Source organism: Nelusetta ayraudi, unplaced genomic scaffold, assembly GCF_046127955.1.
Source record: "Nelusetta ayraudi isolate G7.1 ecotype Tasmania unplaced genomic scaffold, CSIRO-AGI_Nayr_v1 ptg000011l, whole genome shotgun sequence".
NCBI classification, from domain to species: Eukaryota; Metazoa; Chordata; class Actinopteri; order Tetraodontiformes; family Monacanthidae; genus Nelusetta; species Nelusetta ayraudi.
The window spans coordinates 11,487,657-11,506,613 of record NW_027466061.1 but is presented as its reverse complement, the minus strand read 5'-3'; the positions used below and the strand labels follow the sequence as shown (position 1 = coordinate 11,506,613).

General features: G+C 41.2%; 5 protein-coding genes across 9 annotated transcripts; 1 reads left to right on the top strand and 4 right to left on the bottom strand.

The window, feature by feature from the left end:
* Positions 1-532: 532 nt before the first annotated feature.
* czib (CXXC motif containing zinc binding protein) lies at positions 533-2,415 on the bottom strand. Of its 2 annotated transcripts, XM_076020942.1 has the most exons (8): positions 2,184-2,411; positions 2,000-2,083; positions 1,734-1,790; positions 1,582-1,663; positions 1,478-1,509; positions 1,260-1,337; positions 1,060-1,125; positions 533-837 (listed from the first exon to the last, which is right to left on the bottom strand). In XM_076020942.1, exons 1-8 carry the CDS (start codon positions 2,187-2,189, stop codon positions 760-762), a joined length of 483 nt encoding a protein of 160 aa, XP_075877057.1. In that variant the 5' UTR covers positions 2,190-2,411; the 3' UTR covers positions 533-759. The 2 variants fall into 2 exon arrangements, with proteins under 2 accessions (XP_075877057.1, XP_075877058.1); XM_076020943.1 differs by lacking the exon at positions 1,734-1,790 and having other exon boundaries at positions 2,184-2,415.
* Positions 2,416-2,576: 161 nt separating this feature from the next.
* Positions 2,577-8,156, bottom strand: uck2b (uridine-cytidine kinase 2b). Its single transcript, XM_076020939.1, has 7 exons — positions 8,021-8,156; positions 5,854-6,013; positions 4,969-5,065; positions 4,707-4,849; positions 4,377-4,474; positions 4,154-4,202; positions 2,577-4,052 (listed from the first exon to the last, which is right to left on the bottom strand). The coding sequence occupies exons 1-7, from the start codon at positions 8,123-8,125 to the stop codon at positions 3,919-3,921; spliced, it is 786 nt and encodes a 261-aa protein (XP_075877054.1). The 5' UTR covers positions 8,126-8,156; the 3' UTR covers positions 2,577-3,918.
* Positions 8,157-8,753: 597 nt separating this feature from the next.
* On the top strand, positions 8,754-12,684 carry aldh9a1b (aldehyde dehydrogenase 9 family, member A1b). Of its 2 annotated transcripts, XM_076020933.1 has the most exons (11): positions 8,754-8,931; positions 9,437-9,582; positions 9,837-9,966; positions 10,275-10,409; positions 10,535-10,731; positions 10,955-11,095; positions 11,181-11,369; positions 11,453-11,540; positions 11,677-11,818; positions 11,897-12,009; positions 12,113-12,684. In XM_076020933.1, the coding sequence occupies exons 1-11, from the start codon at positions 8,754-8,756 to the stop codon at positions 12,205-12,207; spliced, it is 1,554 nt and encodes a 517-aa protein (XP_075877048.1). In that variant the 3' UTR covers positions 12,208-12,684. The 2 variants fall into 2 exon arrangements, with proteins under 2 accessions (XP_075877048.1, XP_075877049.1); XM_076020934.1 differs by lacking the exon at positions 9,437-9,582 and having other exon boundaries at positions 8,769-8,931.
* zte38 (zebrafish testis-expressed 38) lies at positions 12,073-15,273 on the bottom strand. 3 transcript variants are annotated; one of them, XM_076020936.1, is made up of 12 exons: positions 15,106-15,273; positions 14,772-14,916; positions 14,609-14,672; positions 14,252-14,288; positions 14,118-14,138; positions 13,880-13,906; positions 13,700-13,767; positions 13,468-13,616; positions 13,162-13,394; positions 13,023-13,068; positions 12,907-12,947; positions 12,073-12,796 (listed from the first exon to the last, which is right to left on the bottom strand). In XM_076020936.1, the coding sequence occupies exons 1-12, from the start codon at positions 15,154-15,156 to the stop codon at positions 12,749-12,751; spliced, it is 930 nt and encodes a 309-aa protein (XP_075877051.1). In that variant the 5' UTR covers positions 15,157-15,273; the 3' UTR covers positions 12,073-12,748. The 3 variants fall into 3 exon arrangements, with proteins under 3 accessions (XP_075877051.1, XP_075877053.1, XP_075877052.1); XM_076020938.1 differs by having other exon boundaries at positions 13,162-13,256; XM_076020937.1 differs by lacking the exon at positions 13,880-13,906.
* Positions 15,274-15,627: 354 nt separating this feature from the next.
* Positions 15,628-18,694, bottom strand: prdx1 (peroxiredoxin 1). Its single transcript, XM_076020940.1, has 6 exons — positions 18,542-18,694; positions 17,367-17,479; positions 17,026-17,179; positions 16,814-16,936; positions 16,575-16,705; positions 15,628-16,195 (listed from the first exon to the last, which is right to left on the bottom strand). The coding sequence occupies exons 2-6, from the start codon at positions 17,470-17,472 to the stop codon at positions 16,113-16,115; spliced, it is 597 nt and encodes a 198-aa protein (XP_075877055.1). The 5' UTR covers positions 17,473-17,479; positions 18,542-18,694; the 3' UTR covers positions 15,628-16,112.
* Positions 18,695-18,957: the final 263 nt, after the last annotated feature.

Here is an 18,957-nt window from a genome sequence, read left to right as displayed (position 1 = left end):
ATGAGATACGATGTAAAATGTTTGTTCAGAATACCGGAATATTTCAACTTGAATAGGTTAACATTTCATTCACAAAGTTCTAAAAATGTGGCCTATTTAGATGCTGAAAAGGACTATCCATGCATTAACAATTTATTCAGTAATACTTTATTGTTGATTCTTGTTTGAATTTGCTGCTTTAGTTATTTAATGTCCTGATATCCAAGTTGCTCCAATTGCATATGGTAAAGTTGTCTTTGTGTGACAGTGAGAAAAAAATGATGTTTTGTGGAACTACAACATGTTGGCCGAGTGAGAACTCATGCACTTACTCTCTTTGTTTAAACAATCGCCTATGAGTCTTCTAACCTTGAGAACCCCCTCAAACCCAGCCCGCCCCGCCCCCCAGGTGTTGCTTATGTTCAGTCTTACATCATTAAGTGACACACAGATATAAAACACTGTTACACAATGCTGTTCAGAGGGCTGAACAAAATAAAAAAATAAAAAATATGTAATATTACATTTCCAATGCAAGAAGAAATTTCCAAACTTTGACTGTTTATCGTTCGAGTTTATTGCAACTGTGAAAAAAAAACATAAACACTGTGATTATTCCAGGACATGTACAGACACCCTGTGCTCATGTTCTGCATCTGTAAAGAAACCATTGAACCCCACCTTAACATCTGAAGCGGCCTTCAATAAATGGAGGGAAGCCCAATGACGTCTGACAGAAATGTTCATTTGTCACTTTCTGAAACTCTTTATATGATGACATCAGCACTTTTTGAATTGATGTGTGACTTCATATATTCCCACCGACTCGCTCGCTTTCTCATCATAATCCGTCCAGTCCTGAAAATTCATGAAAACCAGAGTTAACAAGATAACATGACTCAATAAATGTTATGTACACACTTGTAAACACTTTAAAACAGAATCAAAGTGCAAATAGATGGACAACTCTTCTGTAAACACAAACTGATTCAAACCCTGCTTTAGTTTCATTTTTAAACTTGGTAAATCGACAGAAAGTTACACTTTACAATGAACAGCTAAAAATCTCACGAAACATACTTTTTCTAGTAGGTTTACTTCAAGGAATCGCGTTCCGGTTTCTGCTCCTTCAGCAGCAAAACCAGCCTGGAGTTGAAGTTGAGAGAGAAAACTGTGATTCACTTCATTCTATCGTACAGCATGCCAATAATAAAGTATATGTTTTTAGGATTTGGAATTAAATAAACAATTGTAACACTTTCTGTTCCATTAGCTCTCACTTGTGGTTGGAAGTCAACAGGCTCCAGTCCTCGGCATTCAAACTGCACCATCATCTTGAAGCGTTCACTGTCCTCAGCCTTTAGTTGAATTGTGATTTTGGGAAGGAAAAAAAAATGGGCACAAGAAAAATTGTCTGGTGTGTAAAAGCTCACATTTTCATACAGCAAACAACAATCTGGCAAAGGCCTCAACATAGAGGTGTGTGATGTTCCCTTACATTATACGCTGTCACTGTATCTCCCAGGATATCTGGAAGGGAACAAAACAGTGGATGTTATTTCTGTGTGTTTTTCCCCCCTCATCACACACGTTTGTACCTACCGATAGAATTTTCCCTGGAACAGAGTTTACATTTCTGCACCATGCTGGCACTGCCTCTTCCTCCTTTCAACGGTGCACTCTCCTGAAGAACCAAGAGGACGATGAACACACTGAATGTGCAAGAAGGTCCCGTGAATTGTTGTGCCCCTTACCACTAACGTCACATACTGCCATTTACCCGAGACCTCGCCACAGTTTCCACATTTCAGCTGGGCAAAACACAAAAGCAGTATGTCAGTGAGTAACTGGGTAAAAAGGTGACTGTCAACAAGACGTGAGTATCTGTCATGATATCTATGACTTGATAATTAGGCAACAAAGTTGCTCTGTGGTGAACCAATTTATAAACGTCAAGCAACGAAGGGCACAAAGTTAGCGTATGAATCAGGCGAGTTAGCATGTTAGCTTAGCAGATTACCTTCAGATACCACCTGAAGTCCTCTCCATACGGCCGTACGTTGGTGACGTTCTCCAGGGTGGCTTTGAACTGCAGCCCGAATTTCTGCCATGCATGCAAGAAAAGTAAACGTGATAAAGAGCCACCGGTAGTTCATGTTTACATGTACATGCTTCACTGTTTAGTATGCTGCAGCGACACATACCACCATGTTGGAGTCTCGCGATTCAATTGTGCCTTCAAGTACATCCAGTACATTCCGCCAACCGACATGTTAAAAATATTCAGTGGAATTAATGCTGGATTTTTAGCAGATTAACTAAAAACCCATGCTTCCTACTGCTTAGAGTGTAGCTTAAATATACATAATGTGTTCATAATTTGTGCAGTATTTTCGCTTTTTCGTTATGACAACACACAACTCCGCTAGCATGTAAACGAAGCATAACTACTGTAGTGCAGCTGTGCGTCCTCCAGCGGTATAACTTGGAATTACACAGTTGACCTACTTTTTGATCAACTCAAACCGACGTCAGGACAGCTGCTTTTTACGTCATGAACGACTACGAATAGAAAAAACACACACTAGTCGGGGTCATTCGGGCTCATCAGTTTTATTGACCCATACATTTGACCGTCATTCACGCATAAATTATCTAATAATCCAGTCCAACAGTCATATGGTATAAATCATTCAATCCCACTGTTACAGAAAACATACAAAACATGGAATATAAAATTTCAGATTACAGTTTTATTGTTACAGCCTTGAATCAGATGAAAACTGTTCCTGTTGTGGATACTTGCTGTACACAATAACCTGAGGCAACTTTGCAGAGGCATTGTGGTGGGTGTTAATGGCCACACACACCTGTGAAAAACACATATTGCTGTGGCATTGAACGTCCTTATAGCATCCCTTTTTTTCCTCTGGCGTCTTACAGCAAATCAACCTGAGCATACACATTGTACCATTTAATTTGAATGAATGTTCTGAGCAGTAAGCAAAGCCATGAGAGGATAACTGCATATGTATATATCCAGCAATTGTGAATTTCTTTGTCAGTTCCTTAAAAGACAATCTTTTATTTTGACTTTTGCCAAACATATTTAGGCTATTAGTAAGAGGGCACATGCATCCCAACAATGTAAAAACAGGACTGAGTTTTTACAGTAGTCAGTCGAACCTTCCAGCCTTCAACTTCATTGGTCTGATAGTTGCATGAGTTAGTGAGTTGTTTGGTACTGAAAAGCCATTTAGTGTTACTATAGGAAAGGATCAATGTGGTGACATTGTGTTATAAACAGACAACTGTAACACACAATACAATGAGGGAACTTTAAACACTGTCAAACAGGGAAATCACTTCTAAGATTGTCAGAACAGACACAGCGTGCAATCCTGGTGTCCTCTGTTCATCTTCCAACCCATATCCCTCTTTTTAAGGACCATCCCAAACTCTTATCAAGATTTCCCACCACTGTGGGTTCAAGTGTAACCAGACATTACAAAAAAAGTAAAACCACTCCCTTCTTTTATTCATTTGTAGCAAGAGTTTCAATGGAGCAGCAGGGGAGATGCATTTATAATTTAAAAAAAAAAAAAAAAAAAAAAAAAAATCAATCTCAGGAGAAAATGTATGAGGGCAATTTTTGACCCGTGGTCATAACATGAGTACCTTTTCTTTTGAAACTCTCCTGACAAATGTTAACTCAACGATTAACAATTACAATTACCTACCTAAAAACAAGAGTAGTCATAATAATAATAATAATAATAATAATAATAATAATAATAATAATAATAAAAGGCATTTCTTTTTTTTGCATTTCTTCTCTCTTAAATACAAGAATGCCAACAACAGGCATTATTTACAGCTCCCCATGCCCCCACAAACACACACAGCCCTCTCCGCCTCATGAGGAGAAGTGTGACGGGGTCAGTGAGGCCGGCTGCTGGACTCAGAGGTCCTTCTCTGGCGAGGAGTGCTGTGGCCGTTCATGCAGCCGTTCTGACGCTTTATCCCACCGTTCAGAATGTCTTGGATGTGCTGAACTATCAAGTTAATGGCCACTGCAAGAAACATGAAGATGGTTGACACGGGAATGATCAATTTGATTACCTGAGACAAACACAAATATAATCGTTGTGCTGTGCATGACAGCTGCACCTACCAAGATTGTCTGCGCCACGTGGAATTATCACATCTGCATATTTCTTTGTCTGTTAGAAATAAAACTACAGTTAAAACCTAAGATACCACTAGCTTTCAAGTTCAAATCAGCATTGATTGCATCTTTTACAGTACGAAAAGTTATTCAGTATCATGCGTTGCCAAGCATTTTATTCTGATAAATCCCCAAAAATTGTGTCATGTTGCTTTTTCACTGGACTTACTGGTAAACAGAACTCCTCAAAGGCTGGTTTTACAAATGTGATGTACTGAGCCAGCACCTGCTCCAGCTCCCTGCCACGCTCACTGATGTCTCTCAGAACTGTTACCCAAAAAGAACACAACATAACAGATGACATTAAACCATTACATTAAAGTCATAAAATCTGCAGGTAGTTGGCTCCAAGCATTTCATATTGACCATCCAACACTGTTGTTCTCATTGGCTTTTTGTGAATTAAATGATATTCACAGTCATCATTCACAGGTTGGGCTGTAAACATCTTAACCAATGTTACACTCATTGTGGTGCTTGTTAAACTTGCGCTACACACCTCGGCGCGAAAGCCGTGTGTCTGGATCTGTATCAACAAAGAGCTTCATCTGAAACAGGTCTCTGATGTCCTGAGAGTAGAACATGAGGATGCCCTCGAACAGGACCACATCGGCCGGATACACTGTGACAAACTCGGCTTTCCTGCAATGACACACAGTGTCTGTATTCTGTTAATGACTGCATGCACCTGCAAGGATGGAGTGCCAATATTAACTGATCACACAGAATAAAAAACAAACAATGAAGAGGTCGTAGCTCACCTGGAATGAGTGACAAAGTCGTAAACTGGGATTTGAACCGTCTTCCCCTGCAAGATTAGTCGCAGTGTTTGCATAATCAGCTCATTGTCGAAGGCATCTGCAGAAAAAAACAGGGAGGTGCACATTTGTAAATCTTCTTCAGTGACATAACACAAATTAATACCTAGTTACACCGGCTCAGTGTGCCTCCCCGGGCACGTGGTAAAGTGCGGTGCATGCTTAGCGACTGTGAACCTCTCTCGTGTGACAGGTGCTGCATGCAGCACTGAGCAGCGTGAAACAGCTGCCTCTCAGAAAGGCCCGAGCTGACGGTGGGGATTTCAAATCAGGAAGCGAGGGAGGCCAAACTCGCAGTCCAAAAATGGAGTTAATGCTGTTGCCGAATTCGAGCTGTAAGGATTCATCAACATAATAGCAAAGAACGCTGCCCAGCACATGGTCACTTCAACAATTTTACATCTGTGTAGCCAAAATTAGCATAAAAATTGTAGCCTAATGTCAACAAGAGATTCTGGCAATACAATAAACTCAATTGGAAATATCATGGTTTTACAGTTTTAGGCTTCCAGCTTCAGAATATTTGCAACATTTAGTAAAACCTACAAAAATAAGTGTTACTTTGACTTGAATTTCTCAGAGGCAGTTCACACCTCAACAGATGTACGTTGGAAAGCATTTGTGATTTTGAAAGCATACCCTTTTCAAACTGCCTACCTTGAAACCGATACATTACTCATGACCAGTTTCATGAACTAAAAGATGGAAGCATCTGGTTTCAAAGGTTCTCAAGACAACTTCCAGGAAACCCAATTCTGTGATGCGAGTAGCATACATGTGCGCGCAGCGGGCCAGCAAGAGTGCAAGCTCCGCCACAGGTGTTCATACCTGGATGATCGAAGTTAAACTGGCCCTTCAGCGCTTTGGCCTTCTGCTCTGGGGTCAACTCCCTGTAGAAGCTGTCCTGGCTCAAGATCGCCACCTGCCGCTGGTGGTGATCAATCTTGTTCTGGCCTAGGAGCTCCATGATCTTCTCGCATACTGACGACTAGTGGACAAACATTACATTATGGTACATCTCACAGACAATACACAGAAATGGAGGATGAAAAAAAACATGCACAAGGATATTGACCAAATAAACCACTTATGACTGCAATTTAACAAATGAAAAATAACGGGAGAGATAATTTCAGTTCAGTTCAGCCTGCATTAAATACACTTTACATTTGGCTGGCAGCGTCATTTCCTTGTCAGCCAGTCAGCTCAGTGTCATGGGTGAAACTGCCCAGTGGCTAACCACAATTGCACCCCCTGACCCTTCAGCCTGAATGAATCAAAGACCCGGTGCTGAGTGGGCATTCTCCACCCAAGCTTTTTGTCCATTAAACTGTGGTACAATGAATCTGGCTACCGCCCACTCTGGAGCAGATGGATGCATGAACCCATTCAGGTCAACAGTTAGAATTTACACTGGTTAGACTCTGATCTCAAACACTTAATGGCAGCAATCTATGACCTCAATTTGAATTGGAAGTTTGCTTTCTGGAAGATCAGATTACAGCGATATACTTCAAGTTGTGCTCTGTACTTATCGGCTGTAGTGTTGTAGAATTCAAGCATTTTACTACGCATAAAACTACCTTGCATTTAACCAAGGTTGAAATATATATGCTCAATGAGTTGATCGAGATTTTTGTAAACATCATTTGTTTTTCAACAGAAGAAAATCAGCGATTTCATTGAGAAGCTACACAGCTCCTAATATGTAAACATCTAAAAACAAAATAGCCTTCATGGATCACGTTTGATGACAACGAAATGTCTTCTTGGCATGTGAGCCATATTCTTCTGATGAGCCCAATAAAAGCACTTGCCCACAATCACTTCACAAAAATCGGGACGAATATAAAATTGTAACAGCGGATCCTGAACATGCGGCTGTTGTTCACGTGTCTGTGTGATTGTTAGCAACACGTGGATCTGCTATCAGCTACGAGGAAATGCCAACAGCTGAGGACCGGATATTCACGTGTCTTTAAGAGAGAGGGGGAAAAAAACCTCTCTGGTCATTTGTTGGAAAGATGGTTCGCTTAGCAGCGTCTGGCAGACACGTAAGGCGGTTTCCATCCTGGACCACACAACAAAGACATCCGATGACGTGTGTACAAATGTTAATTTGGGTCATGACGGGGAAACATGAGGTCACCGCGGCGCCTTTACTCCAGCACTGCCCACACAGCCGACAGGCTGGCTGGCTGGATCAGCCAAATGGAGGCTAAGCCAGTAGAGCGCGCTGTGTTGAATAAAATGTCGGATTCTCCGTTATGTCTGCTATTCATACACTGCCGAGACGGGTTATAAAATCATTTTTATTATTTTTGTTTCACGGATTCTACTTCTGTCCAAATTGACATGAACACTAGATCCTTCGAGTAACCTTTTCCCCCCCACCCGCCGGCGCCTTAACGCAGTCGCTTCCATCGCCTTAAAATAAAACTAACAAGACCTCTCTTTTGCCCTAAATTAATCCAAATGTGTTACAAGTTTACACGCCGTATATATACCATTAGAAATATATTTGACAGGGGGGGTGTACTTCACAATGTTTACAAACACAGCAGATAGCCTCGAGCAAGCTAGTGCACGGCGGTCAGCTATTGTTCCACGCCACCTTTTACTGGTAGCGTGTGATGGAATCTTGCTAAGCGGCTAACAAAAGCTAGCGTCGTTGACCCCCTTTCGTCTTAAGTGACTCGGGCTCGGCAACGACTCCCCGAAACATGAGAAGAAGGCGCTGTTATTGGGGGGAGAAAGAAGAAAACCCTATCATTTTAAAATGCAGATGACAAACGTGTTTAGCCACGCCGAAGCTGGTGAAGATGTGAGCGGCTGGTGCACCAGATGACAGAGCTGTCAATCACAGAACGTTGCTTCGCGCAAGCCACGCGGTCCACGGGCACCCGGCTGTCGAGCGACTGAACATCAAAGGAACACTTAATAAAACAGACTGCCACGGGCTCAAATTGCTACGTAAGCTTGCAAGAGTGCCGACCTTTCCACTGGCTGTGCCCCCGGAGACACCGATGAGAAACGGTTGTCGAATGATGTTGGTGTTCTCATCCCGGTCCTTAAGATGTGTTTCACTGTCCCCGGCCATACTTGCTGTGTGCGGACCGGACCGCTGCGCTAGAGGATCTTTGTGCCGAAGGCCCCTCCCCTCCACCACACGTTACGTTATACTTTCCGTTAAAAATATAGCAATTTACACATTTTTTTTAAATATATATATAGAATCGCATGGATTCACAAATATAAAGGCGGTCACATTCTACAGTAAATGCAAGCCTCTAATTTTATTTTATTTGTACTTCGAAATTGAAAATATCCAATCATATCTCACGTTTTGGACTCTTACTTGATGATGAAAGCAGCCTTCGTCCCACCCTCCCGGCGGTCAAACCTGACAGCCGACTCGTAACAAATAATGTAACGCGACCCAATTTTGTTTTATCTGTTTTGACAAATTACAACGAAAGCTGCGAATCATTGACAAAAAGTTTGCACAACTGTGAAAGATTAGGAATAACAAAGCTATGGATTGTTAGCAAAAGCCAACATCGGGTAACTAAGAACACAAGTTGAACTGTTGCTATTTCACATTCGACTTTTATTGCGTTTATCGACGCGACATACGTTGAGTGACAAGCGTTTCGTGTTGATTCGCCTTTGCCCGTGACCAGCTATCGTGTGGTGCACTTGCTACGAGCTACGAGGCTAGTTTGAGAATGCTGCGGAGACTCGATGCATTCACACGGGGCCCCGCTGCTGCTCCTTTCGCGGCCGTGATCCGAAGCGTTTCCTCGGGATCGGTTGACATCACGGCCCCGCTAAACTTTTGGGCCAGCCAGAGGAGATCCAACCAGGAGAAAGGTAGCAGGGAAAATGTTTACGAACCGGCCACAGGTAAACTGACACAGTCTGTTCATGTCTGAAAACACAATGTTTCTTTTTGCCATGATTGCCACAGTATAAAGTGGACTTTGACCCATGCTGTGCGAGGTTATTCAAAGACGAGGTCTTGTAAGGCCTGTCACTGCGTTTTACTCTGTTTAGTTGTCAGAATATGGTCTACACTTGATTATTTTCCAAATACCATTGGGTTGCAAACACACTCATTCCATCCATTACACGCTGATCTGACTGAGCAAATCATATGAGTACATCAGCACAGCAGTTTCTCCAGCCAGCTGTTGTAGCATTATGGTCTATGTAAAGGCCACGTTGAATCGCCTGCAGGCCTAAACTAACTCTCCCATTGTATTAAGTTATGACACATTTTGAAACCGCTGCAAAGTAAATGGGGCAACGTAACACAGCAACGGCAAACATAAATTTGTAACATCCGGAGACACCGTTACGTAATATGAACCTTCTTTATTTGTGTCATCTCCAACCTTTGATCATTCAGGAAGGGTTTTGTGTCAACTGGAGTCATGTGGTGCGTTTGAGGTCAACCAGGCTGTGGAAGCTGCCAAATCTGCATTTGACCATTGGAGCAAAATGTCTGGGATGGAGAGGGCAAGGATAATGATACAAGCTGCCCATATCATTGAGGTTATTACTTTTTAAAGCATGGCAATGATAATAGTCTTTTGGTTTTAATTGAGAAATTTTGCACATATTTGAATAATGTACTTATGCTCTCACAGAGTGTTGGCTGCGGCTTGCCAGGTATAACAGAGATCAGAGTGAACATCAAAAAAAGTCACATGACCAAAATAGAGTTTATATATATTCTTGTTACCTATTAAGAAATACAGTCATGATGTTCACATTGGGTGTGTTAAAACTAATTACATCTTTTACAGAAAAGGAGAGAGGAAATAGCTGAAATTGAGGTTATCAACAATGGAAAGTCCATCACAGAGGCCCGTCTGGATGTGGATTCTGCCAGACTTTGTATTGAGTACTATGCAGGGCTGGCTAGTACTTTAGCAGGTCAGTACAGTACAGTTGTTCATTGATTCAATGTCTTACCATGAAGTGTCTGGAGATTGAGGACACATACTGTGTAAACAGCTGATGGTAGTATGAAAGGACACTGTCAACGAGTAAATCCATCCATCAAATCCATCTTCATTATAGATAAGAAGCAGAAACCATGCTGTGGCTCATTAAATCACTTAATGAGGGAAAAATATTCTGTAATCTCTTGCAAGCAACTCAGCAAGGCCACCTGTCTCTGCAGAAGTGATCATTTCTAAGCCCTATATTTACAGGGTTTGTTCTGCCTTTTCTTTGTCTAGGTCAGCATGTCCAGCTGCCAGGGGGGTCCTTTGCCTACACCCGACGGGAGCCTCTGGGAGTCTGTGTCGGCATCGGGGCCTGGAATTACCCTTTTCAAATTGCTGCCTGGAAATCGGCTCCAGCTCTGGCTTGTGGTACACAGCACACACAAAAACCTTTTCAAGTTCCAAATGAATTATTTGGCAGAGTATTTTTAACACAGACAAATTGTTTCATCTGTCAGAAAGAGTAATGTGTTTGTTTTTTGTTTCTAAAACAGGTAACTCAATGGTGTTTAAGCCTTCACCAGTGACGCCCTTGACAGCGGTCATCCTAGCTGAGGTCTACACTGAGGCTGGAGCTCCTGAGGGGCTCTTCAACGTAGTGCAGGGCGGTCAGGAGACAGGGAGTTTACTCTGCCACCACCCCAACGTCGCTAAGGTGTCCTTCACAGGGAGCGTGCCCACAGGCAAGAAGGTCAGGGTCATCGCGTGTGTGTGTGTGTGTGTGTGTGTGTGTGTGTGTGTGTGTGTGTGTGTGTGTGTGTGTGTGTGTGGTGATTATTATTTTTTTTACTGGTAGAAAACATTAGGCAATAGAGTAGTGATGAAGATGTCAGACTGGTTTTAAGTATGCAGAAATAAGTTATCTACCAAAAAGTAAAACAATGTATTTTTCTTCACCATGACTGCATTCACAGATTATGGAGATGGCTTCGAAGGGCGTGAAACCTGTGACTCTGGAGCTCGGGGGGAAATCTCCTCTCCTCATTTTTGAGGACAGCGATATGGAGAATGCTGTTAGGGGAGCTTTGATGGCCAACTTTCTGTCTCAAGGCCAGGTAAGTAAAGTTCCCTCTTTGAACTGTTGTTTAAATGCCGGTTGGTTTCTAAAGGAGACATTTTATCCGTCTAAATATGTTGCAGGTCTGCAGCAATGGGACCAGGGTCTTTGTTCAAAAGGATATTTTGCCCATGTTTGTGGAGGAAGTGGTGAAACGGACCCGGGCTATCGAGATAGGTGACCCGTTGTTAGAGAGCACCCGAATGGGAGCCCTCGTCAGTCGAGATCACCGGGACAAAGTCCTTTCCTTTGTTAATCAGGCAAAGAATGAGGTAGGATGGAGGTGGCCCACCAACTATTCTAACCGCTCTTGTCAACGCCCACATTTTGAACTCCTCCCGATCCCCCAAACTAGGGAGCTTCTGTGCTGTATGGAGGTGAACCGTTTGTGCCTTCAGATCCCAAACTGAAAGGAGGATATTACATGACTCCGTGTGTTTTGGGTAAGACAGTCCTGCTCCCTGTCCAACAGCGTAGATGATGTGCAACTTGCAATGTGTTTTGGCAACATGAACAGGAGAATCATCAAGAACAGTTTTTAGATATGTTACTCTTGATTCACTTCTGTTACTGTTACAGGTGGCTGCACTGATGACATGACCTGTGTGAAGGAAGAGATCTTTGGCCCTGTCATGTCTGTGTTGTCTTTTGAAACTGAAGAGGAGGTGATGCATAGAGCCAATGACACCACCTTGGGTTTGGCTGCTGGTGTCTTCACCAGGTGGGTTTATGTCTGGGTAGTGAAAGCAAATCCTAGTACTTGTACTGATTTCATTAAGTCGTTGTTGTGCATCTATAGGGATGTGAGGCGAGCCCATCGTGTGGTGGAGCACCTTAAGGCCGGTTCCTGTTTCATCAACAACTACAATATTACTCCGGTTGAGGTCCCCTTCGGAGGCTTTAAGATGTCAGGTACAGACTTGTCTGCATAGTCTGCTGCAAAATCTTTAAATGAATACTTGCTCAGTGCTTCACTGCGTTTGGAAGTTCACTTTTATTTCTTTGCACCCACCAGGCATTGGGCGGGAGAACGGACAGGTCACCATCGAATATTACTCACAGCTGAAGACTGTGTTTGTGGAGATGGGAGATGTGGACAGCTTATTCTGAGACCGACATATTCACCTGAAGATGGCGCTGTAACACATACGCAACAGACTAAAACAGGCTGTCCAGGCCTGGACACCGAATGCTCATATCACTCAGGGAAACATTTGACATCTCCATAAAAATAAAAAGGAGGATTATTTTTCTATGAAGGAGCAGTATTTTCTGAACATGTAGTAAAGTAACTAGGAGATGATATCTTAGTTAGTCCCGAGCCTTAATTCAGATGAGATGAAAGCACTATAAACACATACAGATATTCTTAGCAGTTTTTCATGTACACATTAACTTTTTGAGCATTGTTTACAATAAAACCTTTTTTTTCTTTTTTACACAAAAAAATTGTACTTGGAACATGTTTTGTTAAATCAAATCAAATTTTGCACTATTTTGTACAATGGCAACACAATACAACAGTGAATGTAACATCATGTCTTGAATATTGAATAATAAAATAAACCTGTTGAACTGAACATTTAACTCTTTCAATGTATGTGTCAATTCAAATTTACGTTCACTTGCTAACAGCTCTTGTTTTGTTTTGTTAAATTCTTCTTTTCTTCCTCACTGCTTTTTTGGCAGCTGTGTTTTTCTGAAAAACAGAATTGTACCGTTTGTATGAAAAAGCAATTCACGTGTCATAATTGTTGTTTTCCTGTCAACTACATTTTAAAATGTGGTTGTGCCTGGAGTTCGCTGTACCTTTGTCACACGCTTTACGGGTTTCTTGAACTGTGCAGATTCTGTTTAAAGGAACAACAGTGTTAATCTCTTGCTGCATTCTTCAGTTTTCTCACAGCAGCAACACACACACATACCATCTTCGGAGGGAAGATTGCCTTCCTTTAACTTCTTACGTGGCTCCTGTAAGAAAAGTGTGCACAGGAATATAATCGAACGCTATAATGCCCTGACAATAAAACATGTTTGTTGAAAGGCAGAACTTTGTATACCCACCTCAATGCCCTCTGTCTGCAGGTATAATGTATGAGGAACCTGCATATGCTGCTCAAGGTGTTTTTTCTTCAGGAGCTTTTTCAGCCGTCCTTGTTCTGCTGACACATGCATTCTGATGGTGTGGAAGCCCGTCTGCACCTCACCCACCTCAAAGTTTGTCTTCACACCTTCAAACCAGACACTATCACATTCGCCTGCTTTGAAGCCTGGCGGTTGGTAGTCAGCTGGAGTGACTGACGGAGAAACGGGTAGAGACATTTCAAAGGGCGTTCTCAGTACTAGAAGTAAACTATAACAAACACTCACTGTCGTCATAGTAGTAGAGATTCATGGTGAGGTGGACGTTGCTGGGGAGGGCATCCAGATTCTGTATGAGCAGAAAGAGCTTCCGAATAAGCAGCACTGTGGCTCTCTTGGTATCCTCCATCGTCACATGCACTGCCACATTGTTGTTCCTGCAATCATACAGAAAAGACCAGCACCAGTTATCATGAAGAACAAGTCCAAAACATCATCTACAAACAGCCTCTGTACAAACCTTAGAATGTCCATCTGTGGCCCCATGTTAGTATATTTGAATTTGAAATGGTAGGACTCAGTGATGTACTGCAAAAAAATAATTTTGTTAAAGCTGACTTGACAACACATTTTGGAATTGTGAGTAATAAAGGGTTCAGCTGACAATTTTAAACTTTCTTAGTGTTTTATGTGAACTTACATTTGGCTCCTCGCAATTGGTGTAAACCTAGAGAGTACAGGCATTAAAATAAACTCCAGTAGGCTTTTGCATCACGTTGCTATTCTTTTTCATTTGCACAGTTCAGATTTACCTCATGTATTTTTAAAGTATTCCTCAATTATTTAGCAATTCACAATAAAACTATCGTTAGCTACTTAGTGCTACAATTTACAACTTTTTCAAATTTTCTGGTAAACTGCTGATGTAATTAACTTACCCCAATGAACACAATATGCAGCTGTAAGGAAGATAAAATGTGATGACTGTTAAAGGAACTGATAATAGGAACTGATAATATTGAACCAAAAAAATAGACCATTACTTTAAAAGTGAATGTGTGAATTTACTCACAAACTGTCTCTCTATTGCATCGAAGCAGCCCATCATCCTGAAAAGTAGTGACAAGAAGAAAAAAAAAACTCTCAAAATGAGAAAAATGACCTGAAAAACCCAGCTTCTTAAACTACTCCTTTGAGAATTTAATTTATATTATTTTGTATGGCAGCTTCTATGCTGCGTTGTGAATATTTGAAATGCAATGCATCATTAACCTGCATGAAAATGGCATGCTTTTAACTTTTACTTCACTATTCTTTGACATTCTTCAAAGTAACCAAATATCTATTTCAACCACAAATGGTTTGGCTTCAACAGTATGAAACAAAATCTCCGGTCGTATTTAGGCAAGAATATCATGGATCTAATTACCATTTCACAACTTTACTGGCAGCAGAGGCGTGAGAGTCTTCCCTCAGAACTTTGACGCACAGGTCTAGTGAAATTAAAAACAGAGAATATCCAAAGAACAGATAAATGTCACGGGTCAGGCTCATGATGTGCGAGACGGCAACAGAGACGGCTCCGTCTTCACCTTCCAGATATCTGGACCTGTAGGCACTCTCTGGGAAAATCCCTCTGAGGTAAGTGATGGAGGAAACTGCCACAGCCACCATCCTCTTGACAAACACGAGGGATTCTTGTTCGGTTTTCAGCTCGGTCATGAACAGACCTGTCGACTTATTAAGTGAATACACAGACAAACAAGTGTACGAGTGAGAACGGAGCTAAATTTGTCATGTGTCGCCGGAGCCACCGGATGGCGCAGTTGGCTAGGATAAAATAAACTCATTGGAGCTCCATTTCTGTCAGACAGCGTAAATAAGGAACTCATTCATAAAAATAGTAGAGTAATCTTGTTGTCACACCTCAACATTTTCCTCCGTGGTCTTCCGTATTACCGTCTTCGCGGCTGCCATTTCCCCCAATTTAGCTGATTCTAGAAGTTTGCTAGCACCAGGAGATGTCAATAATGAGTCGATTCCATGAACGAGATAAACGTAGATAAAAACGCCAGTACAATTTTCTTTTTTGCTTTCTTTCTTTTTTTTTTTTTTTTGCTTTAACAGTAGTTTTAGCCGTAGATCTCTAACAACATTAACAGTGGTTATAAGAATTCGCTTCTTCGCCCGAAAAGCTGGTCGAAAAATAATTAGCTTAAAACATTTCGCGCTGAAAAAAATCAGTTAAGTGACGTCAGAAAGAGTTCACTCGAGAAAATCACGGCGAGATTAAGTTTGTCTTAAAATAGCTGATATTAGAAGTAACGATGACCTGTTTGTGTGAGTAGAATAAATCAATAATAAGATTTAAAAAAAAATAAATAGGACAGAATAAACCTGCATCCACATTTGGAAAAGTTCAGATTGCACCTAAACATACGCCATTGATTGTAATTGCAACAATAGTAATTTAATACATTAGATTATGTGTAATAAATACAATTGAATCACAGTCATTCTAATCAAGAATACGTCACATTACCTCGACATTTCATTTCTGACATTAAATAGTTGAATTCCAGGGTGTTTATTATATTTTTATTGTGAAGTTAGAAGTGACATTGTTCAAAATCTTAAAAAAAAGAAAGAAAAAGAAATATGGTATGGTATTTTTTTCAACAATGTTAAATAAAATAAAGAACTCAACACAACAGAGAAAACAGTAAAACCCTATTACACAGTATTGTAATTTTGGTCATAAGTAGACTTAACACTCAAATAGACAAAAGACCACTGACAGCTTGTCAACTATAGAAAAAACAGCCTCCTAACCAGCCAACAGGCATAGCGGCTGATTTAAATATTGTTCTCTGGAGATTTAATCTGTAAATGATATCTCCTATAGCAGGCTGCAGATAGAGGCCCTGGCCTTATTAGTTCTTGGAGAAGAACTCTTTGCTCTTCTGGACGTCAGGTTTGATGGTGTCACTCCCTGGTTTCCATCCAGCTGGGCAGACTATTAAAAAAAAAAGGAAAAATTAAGGGATCAAAGACTGGTATATGTATAAAATAGATGCTTGCACCTAGCCTCCACATTTTAGGAGTTTAAACTAACAAAAACATCAAGGTTCTGGTTGAAAAATCTGAAGGTAATCTGGGGCACTGCATAGAACAAAGAGGCGTCACCACGCTGTTTTATTGACCTCTTTTTGTTATAAAGTTCAAGTTCAAGATAATTTAAGCCTGATAAGATAATCACCCCTTGGAATAGACTGATGCTTTGTATCCTTGTCCTATGTTAGTTAAATGATTAATCCAACTCTGTGCAGTTCATCACTAGCAAAGCAGGTGAGTACACTGTTCTTGCATAACATCATATAGCTAATACATCTCACCTTCTCCATGTTTGTCGGTGAACTGAAAGGCCTGGACCAAACGAAGGGTCTCCTCAACAGAGCGTCCAACTGGGAGGTCGTTGATGGTGATTTGTCTCAGGATGCCGTTGGGGTCAATAATGAACAGGCCCCTGAAATGGAGTTGTAACACCTCAAAATGAGCACCAATATTGACTTTGTAATTTCTAATATTTACAGACTCGTGAAAATTTCAGACAACACCACATTGTAATACCCACCTGTAGGCAATTCCCTCATCTTCCTTTAGGACACCATAATCTGTGGAGATGGTGCGTCTGGTGTCAGACACCAGGGGTATCTTCATTGGACCAAGGCCACCCTGTTTTCGCGCTGTGTTTGTCCTTAAAGAGCAAGCAAGTCAGAATTATTTCTTGTACACCAATCCTCACATATAATTATCAATGCTGAAAATGCCATGTCATATAATTACCACGCAAAATGGGAGAAGTGCGAATCAACAGACGCCGCAATGATCTCACAGCCTATTTTCCTGAACTCTTCGGCAGCGTCGCTGAAAGCAATGATCTCAGTGGGGCACACAAAGGTGAAGTCCAAGGGATAGAAGAAAAAGACAACATATTTCCCTGCAGCAATGGAGAAACAGATGAGACTATTCACTTGATGGTCACACATGGATAGTAAATCAGGCTTATTCATTATAGTCTTTAGTAGTGTAAATGAATGTCTTCAATTCACGGTGTGGGATCACTCTCTGCAGGTGAACCTCATCAAACACTTTCTCCTGAGCAGAGAACAGAGGATGAGCCGCACCTCTGTAGGCTGACAGTGTCACGTCCTGGAATTGTCCATCTGGCATCACTGCTTTGGCTGTGAAGTCTGGGGCCAGCTTTCCAATTTGTGCCTTGCCTGCAGCCATTTTCAGTCTGACCCGAGCACAGAAAGAGGAAACAGTTAGCTTATACAACGCTGAGATAAGCAGTGTAGACTGCTGCGTCAGTGAGAGCATTTATAAGTAAACTATGACCTCACTATGATTTTCACTGAAAATATTAAGCCAATTTACCTATGCTGATGCTGCATGATTACTCAATGATTGTTTGATGTATCAAATATATTTTCCAGTCGGTAAATTGTTGCATCAAAAGATTATAATATCAAATAATTTAGTCTGTAAAATGCTGCATCAAAAATGATGATGTCCAATAACATCTGGATTTTATTTGAAAGACAAAATCCTGTGTCTCCCAGAGGGCTGGAAACTAAAGGTGCGAATGAATGTAAATGTAATTTACAGCGAGACCTAAATATGAAAAGTAATATTACAATAGCGTTATTGTTACATCAGTTAAGTACGTACACAGAAGAGAGGAACAAAGAGTTGTGCGGGAAAAGGTATTTAAAACTATTACAGCCCAATTTGCGGTAGGGGCTAATGTGATATGATCTCCATCTTAATGCAAATATGAGCTGCAACAGTACGATTAAACGGCACGCTTACACTGAAACCTAATGATAACTTCCGCTTCTCTGTTTAAATCCACAGGTGTTTCCTCACGAGGCCCCATTTCCTTCACAGAAAATGCTCCTTTAAGTGCAGTCACCTGAGTTCAACGCACAAGATGATTTTTTTTTTTTATTTATTTTTTTTCTACGCACGAACGGACCTCGGTATTTAACTTTTGTATTTTTGTATTTTTTTATTTTTTTTTAAACAAACTCAAATCAAAATATTTTCTCACCACTTAAGTAGATTAGAAGTGGTTCAGCGTATGACAAGAAACCAACACGACCAGTTACCTTGTCGGGTAACTGAAAAAACTTTGCTGCTTTGCAGAATGAATAAGAACGTGAGAAACCACTTGTTGGTTAGTTCAGTAGAAGCTACTCCCTCAAACAAGAAACAGGACAACAAAGAAAAGACTGGCCGCAAAAACAAACTAAAAACTAGAAACTTAATGCGATTTCGTATGATTAAAAAGACATACCTTACAGTCGGTCTTTGCGCGCAACAGGCTATGGAGTCGTGAGGAAAGAGCAGTGGAGAGACTGTCGGGTTCGGCTGGCGGATTTATACAATGCCCCACATTCTCGCGAGATGATTATTGAGTCCGTGACGTCTCGCCACTTGAGACTCCTACACCAACTCTTCCAGCCTGACTACACAGCATGACTTTGCACTTTTCCTTATCACTCTTGGAGAATCCCCCTCTAACTTCTTGGCCCTTGTGAAATAATGTCAAATAAAGCGGTACAGGATGTGGAGATGGGGCCAGCAGGAAATGGCTGAACATTGCTTTTGATGACACATTAGAAGCTATTTATTGCCTTGGTAACATAAGCACCCTTGTTTTAATCATCCCTCCTGTTGCGGTATGCACAGGAAGTGCTGGCTTTCATCATG